At 53.6% G+C, this 12634-nt stretch overlaps 1 protein-coding gene across 1 annotated transcript in view; it reads left to right on the forward strand.

The window, feature by feature from the left end:
• CAPN8 (calpain 8) overlaps positions 1 to 12634 on the forward strand; it is a 62641-nt gene that overhangs the window by 36650 nt on the left and 13357 nt on the right. Inside the window, exons 9-13 of the mRNA XM_046679763.1 lie at positions 303 to 463; positions 3215 to 3390; positions 7132 to 7143; positions 9975 to 10186; positions 11557 to 11593. Coding sequence (XP_046535719.1) covers positions 303 to 463; positions 3215 to 3390; positions 7132 to 7143; positions 9975 to 10186; positions 11557 to 11593 — 598 coding nt within the window. The remainder of the gene's footprint in view (positions 1 to 302; positions 464 to 3214; positions 3391 to 7131; positions 7144 to 9974; positions 10187 to 11556; positions 11594 to 12634) is intronic.

The following is a 12634-nucleotide window of genomic DNA, read 5'->3' on the forward strand; positions in this document are numbered from 1 at the left end:
AAGAGCTCTTGTAGGCTTAGCTGTAACCAAGCTGGAGGCAGGGGCTGTGTTCGGATTGCCTGCTGGAGCCTCCTCCACTGTACGGTCCGTCTCTGTGCTTGGTTGGTTAGCTGTGTGATGGAGGCTCTCTCATAACAACGGAGAAGCTAGCAACAGTGAGCAATTCTTGCAGTAGTCCCTGCGTGCTTGTGTCAGTGCGCTGAAGTGGCCTCTGCTTCTTCCCGGGCCCAGGAGACCTGCCTTCCGTCACCTTTCCAGCCTGACTTTCTTGACCCAGAGCCCTCTGCTCCCTCTGCCTCCAGGATGTCTTTTGCGGATTTCTTGAGGCAGTTCTCTCGCCTGGAGATCTGCAACCTGTCCCCAGACTCCCTGAGCAGCGAGGAGGTGCACAGATGGAACCTGGTCCTGTTCAACGGCCGCTGGACGCGGGGCTCCACCGCGGGGGGCTGCCAGAACTACCCAGGTGAGGCGAAGGTCTGCCTGGGCCCCATCTCCTTCTGGCTTGTCCTCCTCGAGCTGGGTGTTCCTCTCTGGACATGCCTTTGCACTCTGTTCTCTGGCTCCTGGGCACCCCTTGGAGGCCCAGCTCCACCCTGGGGCTTGGAGGCCAGGGCGGCATGGGTGGGCGGTGGCTCTGCAGCCCCTCACCTGAGGCCTGATCTCAGGTAGCACCATTCTTCAGCTTCTGTGTGTTCGGACTGTCCCTGCTTCACCCACCTGCCCCCTGCCCCCCAAGGACGTGCTTCTTTGTACTAACCATGCTCTTGGCCCCCAGCGCCAAGATCTCCTGTTCTTCTCTTGGGCTTCCGCCGCCTGACCCAGCTGGCTAACGCCCATCCCACTGAGCTCTGGGTCGGAGCGGCTAGTGGTGTGCTAGAGGGACATAGGTGTGACGTCTGTTCTTTCGGGGGGCTTCATCCACCAGAGCAGCAATTTTGCTTTGCGTCTGTGGCTGTCGGAGGTGGAGGGACCTGACTGTGTGGGTCGGGGATGACCACACACAGGGCATGCGAGTGGCACTCCCTGCTCTCATGGGAGTCATTGGCGCTCCATCCCTGAGGGTTAGTCTGGTACAAGCCGTTGCCTCTGCACTAATCTGGGCCCTCATTTACGAAAGGTGGGGAGCCTGTCCCGGCTCATGGGAGATCACTAATATGTACACATACAGGCTCCTCCTAGGTCGAATCAGCTGAGGCAGCTCCTGAGGAAGAAACTGAAAAACGACCCCACATCTCTAAGGAGAAATGAAGGAAAGCAAAACCCGCTCTCTCCACTTCCCACACCCCCAGACCCTGCGCTCCCCCGTCTGAGGATCTGACATGACGTGCTGATGAACTTAGACTGTAAGCGCAGGGCAGGCCAGCTTCCTTCTCAGGACCGAGCTCCTCGCGGGCTGTGCTCTGTGCTGTGCAAGCAGCATTATATACAGTCCCACACTGGTGCAGGCTTGATCTTGACCAGGCCTCCCCTCCTTCATCCCCCTCCCACCAAGAGCTCCCATTTCTGGTGGCAGGGATGCGTGCAGAGCAGAGAGGAAGGGGGAGGAGGGGCACCCTTTCCTGCCCCCGTTGCTCAGCTTAACAGCTGTGGGCCCCTGGGAGGATCCTTTCCTTCTTCTGAGCTTCACCTTTCCAATCCTCAAAGTGGAATGATAATACCCACCTTCGCAAGCGCCTTGTAAACTGGGTAGCGTTATACAAATGGGAGGTGTTATTTTTATGGCCCATTCTCTTCGTCTAGTTCTGTTAAGGAGTAAACAAAAAACGTAGGGATTGCAGTAATGTTGCATGTGGGAGAAATTAAAATACGCTCACCATTAGCAAGCTCTTAGAAAATGCCTAGGAAATTTGCATGGATCATTCTGGGAGCTCAGAACTGTGGGGATGCCTAAGGTATCTGTACACACGGAATCGCTCTCCCATCTGTGCCGCCACTAGCTGTCGCAGAGGGATGGATGGTTCCCGCCCTTTGGTAATGATGTAAGTATAGACGATTCCAGAATCATCTCTGACTCCTCTGGAATGTACAGATATTTGGTTTTAAAATCAACCCACTTGTGCCCTAAATAAAAAATCTGGAAGTGGGAGATTCTGGGAAGGTGGAATTGAATAAGTAATATTTTTGCGAAGAAAATAGAATAATCAGTGATCTTGGTCACCTGTGAATGCCTTGTGTTTTCATCAAGTTGGACCCTGGCTTGGAGGATGTCAGAACTCCCCTCCACCCCCAAGTCCTTTCTTCCCCCAGGGCACATCATTATTGAAATTGTTGAGGTCCTAGCGTGGAGATGCCCCTCATGTCCGGCTTCTCCAATTATGCTCTGCTGCTTGACTCGGTCATAGAATTGCTGTGTGCCCTTGGGTGACCCATTTGACCTCTCTATGCCTTGGCTTATGTAGTCACTATTTTGAGAGATTTTAAAAAAATTCATCTTTGAAACTAGCAGTCTTTTGCAATATCCATAGGTGGTGTGGCGGGCATGCTTCTTAATTGCCAATTATTATTCCTCATGCATTATTAAATGACTTACACTTGAAGGGAGTGTGTCTCATCAGTGGGCTGCAACGCCAAAGCCATCAAGTGAGGCCCTTGGGCTGATGGACAGAGGATGAGCCATGAGGGCGGCTTCAGGCTGTGATCTGAAGAGGGGGCCCTCTGAGGGAGGACACATACCCCTCAGATGGGGGTTTCTGGGGAGCAAGAGTGGTGGTCTCTATAGCCTGTCAGCAGAAGCCTCCTACGTAGCCAGCCTCCTCTGGACTTGGTCCTCATCTGTCCCCATGCCTTTTACCCAGAGATCTCCTTCCTCCAGGAGGTAGGTTTGTCTTCACGGGCCAGGAGCTGAGAACAAGGAGATGTCAACCATCTCCCCAGAAAGACTTGGAGGTTCCTTCCCAGGGGGCAGGGTAGCCCTGGGACCATGGCACCTTGACTGTTCCCTGTCAAGCGTGTCCAGGCCCCTGGTTGGTCAAATGGACGAGTGCAGAGTTCCCCAAAGCCATGGGTTGCGCTGCTGGTGTGTGGGTGGGGTAGGGAGATGGGAGGGAATGCCTGCCCACCTCGCAAAGAAAACCCACCGAGGGCCTGCTTACTGGGCACAATTTGGCCAGAGTTTTCTTTCACTGGGATGATCAAAGATCTTCCCTTCATTTTTATTCTCGCCCATCTCCTCACCCTGCACGGGGGGAACCTCCATCTCCCGGGTGACTTCCAGCCACGTACTGGACCAACCCCCAGTTCAAAATCCATTTGGATGAGGTGGACGACCACCAGGAGGAGAGCGAGGGTGAACCCTGCTGCACGGTGCTGCTGGGTCTGATGCAGAAGAATCGCAGGAGACAGAAGAGGATGGGACAGGGCATGCTCAGCATCGGCTACGCAGTCTACAAGGTACTCCCGAGCTGGGATCATCCTTTACCACATACCTGGCGTCTTTGGTGGGAATATTTTGACGAGTAATTGGAGTGCATCTTTCCTATTGCTTGAATATTCCTAATCAAGCATTGTCCTTGCTCCCCTATACGCCTCTCCCAGTGGCCTTACTGAGGCCTGAATTCCACAATTAGAGATTCATTCTTATGGCTTAAGTCTCTGCTGTTAACCTTGAGACATGTAATTCACTAAACTTTGCCTGTCATTGAGGGCTAAGTGACATTAGACTCACATTAGTGTATCTTAGACTCTTTCCAGGTATAGGCTTCTCAGGGGCCAGGAGCCAAGAACATAGGGGCATAAGACACTTGGGATGACAGAAGGAGTATGAGGGCATCACGGAGTGGGAGAAGGGAGGCTGGACATGGGAACCAAAGACAAACACTCTGTTTCTTCCTGGGCATCTTAGAGACACTTGTTGGGACACACAAGGGATGAGCTGGGGTGACAGAAGCTACATGGCCATTTTCAGTTCTGGTGTCTCTGGAATGGGAGTCACAGCTGGCTCTCCTCTCAGGCTGCAGTACCTGGCTCAGCACGCCAGTTTGCACAGGTGACTACCCCTCCATGGCTGTCTCAGCCTCACAGATATGTTAAAGCAAGACCTTCAGGTCTCGACAAGCCTAGCCAGGAGCAAATTGACATCCACTTTTTCATACAGACAAAGACTCCTTGTAACAAATTCCGGAGGGATTCACGGTGGTTGTTTTTATACCATTTTGTTAAAACTGAATTTCTTGGGAAAAATACAATTCTAATCAGGAGGACCAAGAGCTGGCTGGAGGCCCAATGTCTCAGTATAAATGACCGCATGAAAAGGAAGCATTGTAATGAGAACCAGTAAGGAAAGTGCAATTGTCCAGTTCGTACCTCCCAGCCCCTTTCTTTCTCCTGTTCTGGACCCTCGGGCTTTAGAGTTTAGGGTGCGGTCTGTGTGTGTATTTTATATTGGAGGAATGGGAATTAGAAATAATTGCTGCTTGATGGCAGGAGAAAAGAATGTCCAGTAAATAAGCTCCAATCGTACTCCAGCTTAGCCCTTCCATCCGCACCTAGAATGTAAACAGCAGCCAACTAGATTCTTTGCTTGTAGGGATAAAAGTCTGAGAAGGCACTTCCCGTACGCAGGTGCCTTCAACGTGCGTTAGTGAGCATAGCAGATGCTCTGTGCTGGGTGCTGGGAGGAAAGCTGGGAGACAGAGGAAAAGCACATGGTTACTACCCTCCAGGTGCTCACCTTCTGGGGGGAGTCAGACACACTCCCCTAACTGCGGGGCAGGTCAGATCCACTGTGATGGGGACCAGCGCAGGGCCCGAGGTCTCCTCAGGAAGGGACCGCTTCACGGAGGAGGAGACTTCTGATCAAAGCTTCAAAAGATGAGCCGGATTTCAAAGGTGGAGAAGGGAGAACATTCCAGCCAGAGGGGGCACTACGTGCTTCTTGATGGCTGGAAAGTAAGTGATGGTTTTGGAGAATGGGTTGTAGGCAGGCATGGCTGAGGGTGGGCTCCTCAGGGACTGGCCGCCAGTTCTTCATTGCCAGCCCCGCCTTAGATAGCCAGGTCAGCACAGCATTCCTGCAAAGGGACGTGAGCTAACACACTGTGATAGCTTGGCTGGCGTGGCGTTGGCTCTCGTAAATAACATCTACAGCATGTCGATTTTTCAGACATCAAATTACAGCTGCTTATAAAATAACCCCCTGTGTGTGATCTGTGGGCCTTCTTCTCATGGCCAGAGGCGTATAATTCAGAGCATGACAACTGGGGAAGCAAGCAGTTTTAAAGTTAGATTGAGGGGGATATAGGGTTATAGGGAGTACCTGAGATTGTAGGGAGTGCCTGGGGTTGTAGGGGTACCTGGGGCTGTAGGGGGTTCCTGGGGGTGTAGAAGTACCTGGGGTTGTAAGAGTACCCTGTGGTTGTAGGGGTACCTGGGGTTGTAGGAGTACCTGGGGTTGTAGGGAGTACCTGGGATTGTAGGAGTGCCTGGGGTTGTAGGAGTACTTGGGATGGTAGGGAGTACCTGGGATTGTAGGAGTACCTGGGGTTGTAGGAGTACCTGGGATGGTAGGAGTACCTGGGGTTGTAGGAGTGCCTGGGGTTGTAGGAGTACCTGGGTGTGTGGGGTGTACCTGTCTCTGTAGGGGCCTGGGGTGGTAGGGGGATGTAGGGATTGTAGGGGTACCATCCTCTGACCCCTGTACCCGCTCCTCTGGCTTTCTGTGTCTGCACACTGGAGTCTGGTTTGAGGTTGGAAGTCTGACACTGAGAAGCAGCCAGAAGCCCGGAAGGCTGAGCCCTGCTTGTCTGGCCTCGTCTCTCTCCCCTGTTATCTTCCTGCAGTGACAACAGACTCATGCCAGGCAGGCCTGTCATTTGCATTCAGGACCCTGCATTTCAAAGCGACTGTCTCTTTCCATCCATCAGTGGGCAAGGGCCAAGGCTTGCTCTCCTGCCTTCTGCTCCGGATTTGTGCCACCCAGAGGCCCGCCGGACTGCCTGGGGTCCTGCCTGCTGCCTCCTGCCAGGCTGGATTCAGAGCATATTGCCGGCGGCACTGGGCGTGTTGGGTGGAAAGCGGCCAAGGAGGTTCAGAGAGTCCCTGCCGAGGGGTGAAGGCTTTAGGCGGGAGCAGAGAGGAAGATACCACGAGGGCATCTGCATGGGGCATTTTGGTTTTAAACTCAAAATTGGAGGAGCGACAGTGACCCTGAACTTTTCTGCCTCTGCCGCCAGTTACTAATAGGGGCACCAGAGTGACGATGCCAGCTGATCCATATTTTCCTAATTTTTGTTTCCAGAGTTGCAGGCAGTTGCCCGTGGACCCAAGCCACCAACAATGCCCTTCCTGTCCTTCCGGTCAAGAGCGTGTGTGGCAGGGGCGAAGTGGGGAAAGGACCCAAGGGGGTTGAACCTCCGTTCTCCCTGGGCATGGGAGGGCTCCACTCTGCGGCTGAGAGCTCATCTGTGCGAGGCAGCATTCCCAGTTGCAAATAATAGAGTCTCTCTCTCCCTCGACTAGTGAAAAAGGAACTGACCAGCTCATGCAACCAAACCAAGGGACAGGAGGGCTCCATGGGACAAGGGACTTGCATGCTGGCAGGACCCTTTCTGTCCACATCTCCTCTCTGCTGTCAGTGCCGTTCTCCGGTCCAGCGTTCTTCACAGTATCCCTAATAGCACAGCACAAAAGAAGGGGTCCCCTTCCCTTAGTTCCAATACAAAAATCCTAGAGAAGTCTCTGATGGACTCAGCTTGCGTCATGTGCCTGTTCCAGGGCTGGTCACTGTAGCCAAGGGCAGGGTGGATAATGGCTCAGGTTGAGCGAGAGCCCCGTTCTGGGCATGCCCTTGATCTGGAGGCCAGGTCTGAAGGTCTGTAAGACGCTAGCTCTCATTTAAACCCCAGTTATTACTCCCGAAGAATTTGGGATCCTGGTACATTATACAACTAGAAAACAAAGAGGTAGAACCTTTTTTTTTCATTCGGATATCTGGGGCTCAGTAGTCTACAGATGGCCTTAAACTTCATCAACGACTTTCCAGTTTTAGAAAAGATGACTAGTCTCTCACTTTAGCACAGATGTCCTCCCCAGTGGCCCCAGCAGCCTGTCTGCAAGATGTGGGGAGGGACACAAAGGCACGATGGAGGGACCTCAGCAGTCTCAGGTGACCTGTTCTCTTCTTCTCTCCTGTAGGTCCCCAAAGAGGTACGTGAGTGCTGACAGACATGTCCTTCCTTTGGTAAGAAATAGTGTGGCTGCCTGCATGGACGGGCACACAGCAGCATCTGCTTCCTCGGGTGGAAGCCGGTCCTCCCACAGACAGATTCCCCCATGGTCTGGTGAGCTGGTAACCCTGAGAGTTGGTAAGGACAATCCTGAGTCCCACCTGCCAGGCCCCCGTGGAAAGGGCATAGTGGTGACCTTTGCCCCCGTGAACCTGGTGGTCTGATTAGAACAAGATGATGGTAGCACACCTTAGCTCCTATTTATCTAGCCGACAGAAATAAATGCCCTGATCTCTGATAAGAAAACACCACGTTTATCTTTTCGGCTCCCTGCTGTTCCTGCTTTTCCTTGACGATTTACACCTGGGTGAGAGAGGCATACCATAATCGTCATACCAGCATCTGGGGTTTCCTGCTGCTGTCCCAGGCCTCACCCATCAGCTGTTCCATCTACCTCGACCCTTTGAAGGAGGAGCCTCAGGCAGCGCTCCTGGGGAAGGGACTGGTGTGGCTTGTGTGACAGCGCATCCTTGATGGCAGCCAGCACAAAGTCAGGCCCCATTCCTCCTGGCCCAGTGAGCCTCTCCTTAGCTGCATCTGGTGATACCGGGGGAGCTTTTAAAAATCTCCATGCCCAGGTTGCACCCCAGACCAATTATAGCCGGATCCCTCCGGTATTGCAATGTGCAGCCAAGGTCAGGAACCACTGTGGTGTCAGGGCTCCCCCAACTGGAATGAGTTGCACTAATTACTGAGAGGTGTTTTACCCTGATGTGGTCTTACCCCCACTCTCCCAGGGTCTCAGGCTCAGCCAGCTATGTAGCATGTGCCAATAAGGCCAGGTTCACAGGCTCCAGCCCATGTCTTGTTCAAGGCTGCAGGCTACTGGTCCACCTGCCTGTTGGCTCACAAATGCATGTCATTGATTACGGAGGTAACAGATCAGGGAGTACAGATGATTTAGAGCACACGCTCTTCACTACTTGGAAATAATTACATCCAAACCTGAGTCAAGTCTGGTCAATGGTGGTTCCCATCAGAAATGGCCCGTTTAAAGGAGAGAAAGATCATACGCGCACACGATGGAACTTCTCCCAACACGCTGGCTACCGGGTCCCTCAATGTGTCACCGTGGATCCTGTGCTCTGCAAGTGCCAGTGGGTCTCCAACCAACGGTTCTCAAACCACTGTCTCAGAATCTCCTGGGGGGCTTGTTAAAGCACAGATGGCTGGGCCCCACCCCCAGAGCTCCCGATTACGTAGGTCTGGCGTGAGGCCTGAGAATCTGCATTTCTAACAAGCTCCCCACGGATGCTTCTGCTCATCCTGGGCCCGCACTTTGAGGACCACCCTCAGTGAAACCTGCTTGACCCTCATCCTGTCGCTCCCAGCTGAGCCACGCCAAGGGAAGGGGTGAGGGCTGGGGGCTGGTGGCACATGCCTGTTTGGAGTCCTGGTAGGACCGAAGGGACTCAGCCCTTGCTTCAGTGTCCTCCAGTTCCCGCTCTGGCCTCCCAAACAGGGCTTCTCTAATCTGTCCCACCCCAGGGTTCTTACTAGAACTCAGTTTGCCCCTTTCCCAGCCCAACCCCACCAAAGTTGGCTTCCCCACCTCACCTCCCACATCCTTTCTCCTGCTGGTTCCATTTCTTCCCCTTGCTGTCATCAGGGATGGCAAGAATGATGTTTAGCCCCCTAGCCCTTCGTCCATGCCCATGGCCTGCTGGCCATGCCCCAGCATTCTCCTGCCCAGAGTGTAAACATTTTTAGGGGGAATCCCAAGGGCTGTGGCTGCCCTGGTACCCAGGTCAGCCAGGGCTGGCTGGGGCTGGCTGGGGCGTCCCTGTGGGGTCCTCACCAGGCCGGTGCAGGCAGGTGGCCCCGCTTTCCTCCCCTACTTAGCAGACCTGTGATCCAAAGAGGGTCTGGTGACCATGAATGGACACTGGCCACTCTAGGGTGGGCATTCCAGCTCCGAGTCACACAGAAGTCACAGCCCTTACAGCTTATCAGCACCTGCCCCCTGTCACAGGCATCCTGATGGAGATTGGTCATAAAGATCCAGCACCAGGAGAGGCTTAATTAGGCAGTAATGACACTGACACCTGTGTTTTCGAAGCCCTCTGCAATCGCTAATTAGCATGTGTCATACACCCACAGCCTCCCCTTCTCTCCAACAAAAGGACGGGTCATGGGGAGCATCCTCCCCTCCTGGGGAGAGCCACGGCCCTGAGGGAGGCCTGGCCGCGGCCGCCCACTCTGTCTGCCTCCTTAAGAGCTGCCGCCTTGGCCTCCCAGCCTGATCGCCCTGGTCACCTTGCAGAGCAGTTTTCCCAGAGAGGCCAACATGAGTGGGCCCTTCTGGCTGCTTTGGATAAGGACCAGGGTTTCAGCTCGCTTTTCCAGCCACAGGCCTGTATTGGGATGCTCAGTGCTACACCCCCAGGTACAGCCGCAGAATAAGAGTCTGTTGGATTCAATGAGTGGGCGATTCATGAGGACAAATATCCAGAGAGAAGCTGAGCACACACCAGAGACCCTGCTGTTCAACCCTTCGTTTAGCCGGGAAGAGGGCAAGGAGTCTGGCCAAGGTTGCAGTGTCAAGGTCATTGCCACAAACAGGGCCTGGCACCCGGAAGGTGCTCTAAATACACTTGATGATTGACACGTGGTGACAGAACCCAAGGCCTCCTCATTCTTAGTCCAGTGTTAAAAATCAACAATTCCTAAATCAGCACAATAAAACCAAACTCTTTGGCCCCCACCTTCCAGGATTTCAGGAGAAATTGACCCGATTGTTGCTTTGTGCAGCTGGAGTGTCACACAGATGTGCACCTGGGCCGGGACTTCTTCCTGGGCCACCAGCCCTCAGCGCGCTCCAGCACCTACGTCAACCTGCGGGAGGTCTCCAGCCGGGTCCGGCTGCCCCCGGGGGAGTACCTGGTGGTGCCATCCACCTTCGAGCCCTTCAAGGACGGCGACTTCTGCCTGAGGGTGTTCTCAGAGAAGAAAGCCAGAGCCCTGTGCGTGTCCTTTCCCTCCGTGCTGGTGGTGGGGGCAGTGGTCTGATTGCCCAGGACTGTGGCCTGACACAGGTCAGGACCCCGTCCCTGGATGTGACCCAACCTGGCTCCCAGCCGATGCCTCCCAGAGGACGTTTGTAAAACACCACAGGTCCCCAGGGTCCTCGCTGGGTGTCCCCCTCCTGCCCCCTCCACTTTGGTCTATAGGACACTGGGGAGTTTTCTTTTAAAAGAAAAGGTCAAGCCTGGAGAGAAGGGACACCACGAACAGCCTGGTTAGAGGGTTCTTCTCCCAGCAGGGCTGGGCTGTGAGGCGTGGAGAGCAGGACCCGGATGAGATGAGAGCACCACCTCCGCCTCTACACACTGCATACAGACCACACACAGACCCACACCCCACATATACACCACTACACACACACGAATGCCACACATACATACCACAACACATACCACGCACACCACACACAAGCACCACACATACACACGCATACCATAGAAACGGTATACACACACACAACCCTGCACCCCGCATATACACTCACCACACACACACACACGAATGCCACAGATACACACTGCAACACAGAATACCACACACAAGCACCACACACGCACGATACACACACACCACACCACACACATGCCATGCAGTACACACACACATCCACCACACACATGAAGACCATACCCCCACCCACATACCCTTATACACACCACACACATGCCCTTCCCCCAACACCACATATACAACATGCATATCACACATACCCCACACACAGTAGACACACACCACACAGACCACAATCAGTATGCACACATGACGTATATGCCATACACACATACACAGCTCAACCCTCCCACCACATATCACCCACACACATATATGCACCACACATACCATACACTCACACGACACACACCACACGCACACTCCACCACAAACTGTGTATGTGTATGCATGCAGTGCGGGCAGTGGGCCTGCTGGCTCATTCCCCAGAGGCCGTTTCAACAGGGATTCACACAGCTGGCTTCCCAGGGGAGGAGAAGGGTAGTAACTGGGGCAAGGTGGGGAGAGAATTCTCCAGAAGAATGGTCCACCAGGGTGAAGATTCTAGATTTCATGAAGAGCCAACTGAACGTGGCAGCTCTTGTCTCTGGTGAAAAACTCGGGGTGGGGTGAGGATTTGGGGGGAGAAGAGGAGGGGTCCTGGTAAGAGATTCAGTTGATATAATTTGGTGATAGTAGGAACTGAAGGTCTTGGGTAGGAAGCCAAGCCCTCAGAAAGGTCAGGAACTTCCTAAAAGCACTGAGCCATGAGCTGTGCTTTTTACTCACTCATATGTGTTTCTCTGTCTTTGCGTTTCAGGGAAATGGGGAATGTGGTAGCTGGAGACCCGCACGAGGTATGCAATCTCTTAGTATGCCAAGCTCTGGCACTTGTGCATAGCAGTCGTAGAGGTTTCTTATTGATTTGTAAGAGTTCTTTATATATTAAAGGTGATAACTTTTTATTCATCAGGGCCACAACATTTGCAGGCCCTGGCTCTTCCTGACGAAGATGAGACAGAAGCAGCACTGGGACCCAGCTTTGCAACACATCCCTAACCCCTGGGGGGAGGCTTATCATCCCTACATCTAGTCAGCTGGACCCTCAGATCCAGCCCTTCCTGTGTGCTTGAGGAGTTCTGTGCAGGACAGAGGAGGCGATGGGAGAAAGAGATCCGGTCTCCCACTCTTAGATAGACTTCCAGTCTTTTAGAGGTTGAATGATGGAAACATATGAAAAAGGTGAAGGAAAACTCATGCCGGAAATGATCTAAACCTGCATGTGTGTAGTCTCTGGGTGCTAGAGTGAGCACTAGTCTGGGAAGGCTCCATGGAGGAGGTGAGTTCAGGGCTGACTTTGGGGGAGGACGTGAGTGCGTGGGGTTTGAAGTGTGCGTCCACTTTCCTCAGCCTTAACCCCTCCCTCTTGTCGTCAATTTGCTGTCCTCTCCTTCAGATAACGTGCATGGAGGCAGCATGTTGAGTGTGGCTGCTTCGATAGGGTAGGGTCAGGGGGCCACACTGTGTCTACAACTGGCCCGGGGTGGGGCTGGACTATCTTCATGGGGGCACAGGCCCAGCTTTCACCACTCCATTCCATCTACCCAAATGGATTGGGGTGTCTCTGCAGATGCCACACAGAACACCCCACAGCTGCCGAGTTTGAGCCTCTGGCAGCATGGGGAGCGGGGCAGACATATTCTGTTGTTTGGCGTATATCAAATTTCTGAGCTCATATTTCTGCAGATGCATGAGAAGTTGCCAAATACGGATCCATCTTGCCCTGCGGGGGTGTGGGGGGGTGTGGTGAGTTTACTAGACAGGAAATGCTTGCCTCCATTGTCTGTCCTGCCTCCCTCCGGCTTGTCCCTGAACTGAGCCTGGCGCACCGTGGGGAA

Source organism: Equus quagga, chromosome 12 (genome assembly GCF_021613505.1).
Source record: "Equus quagga isolate Etosha38 chromosome 12, UCLA_HA_Equagga_1.0, whole genome shotgun sequence".
Taxonomy (NCBI): domain Eukaryota; kingdom Metazoa; phylum Chordata; class Mammalia; order Perissodactyla; family Equidae; genus Equus; species Equus quagga.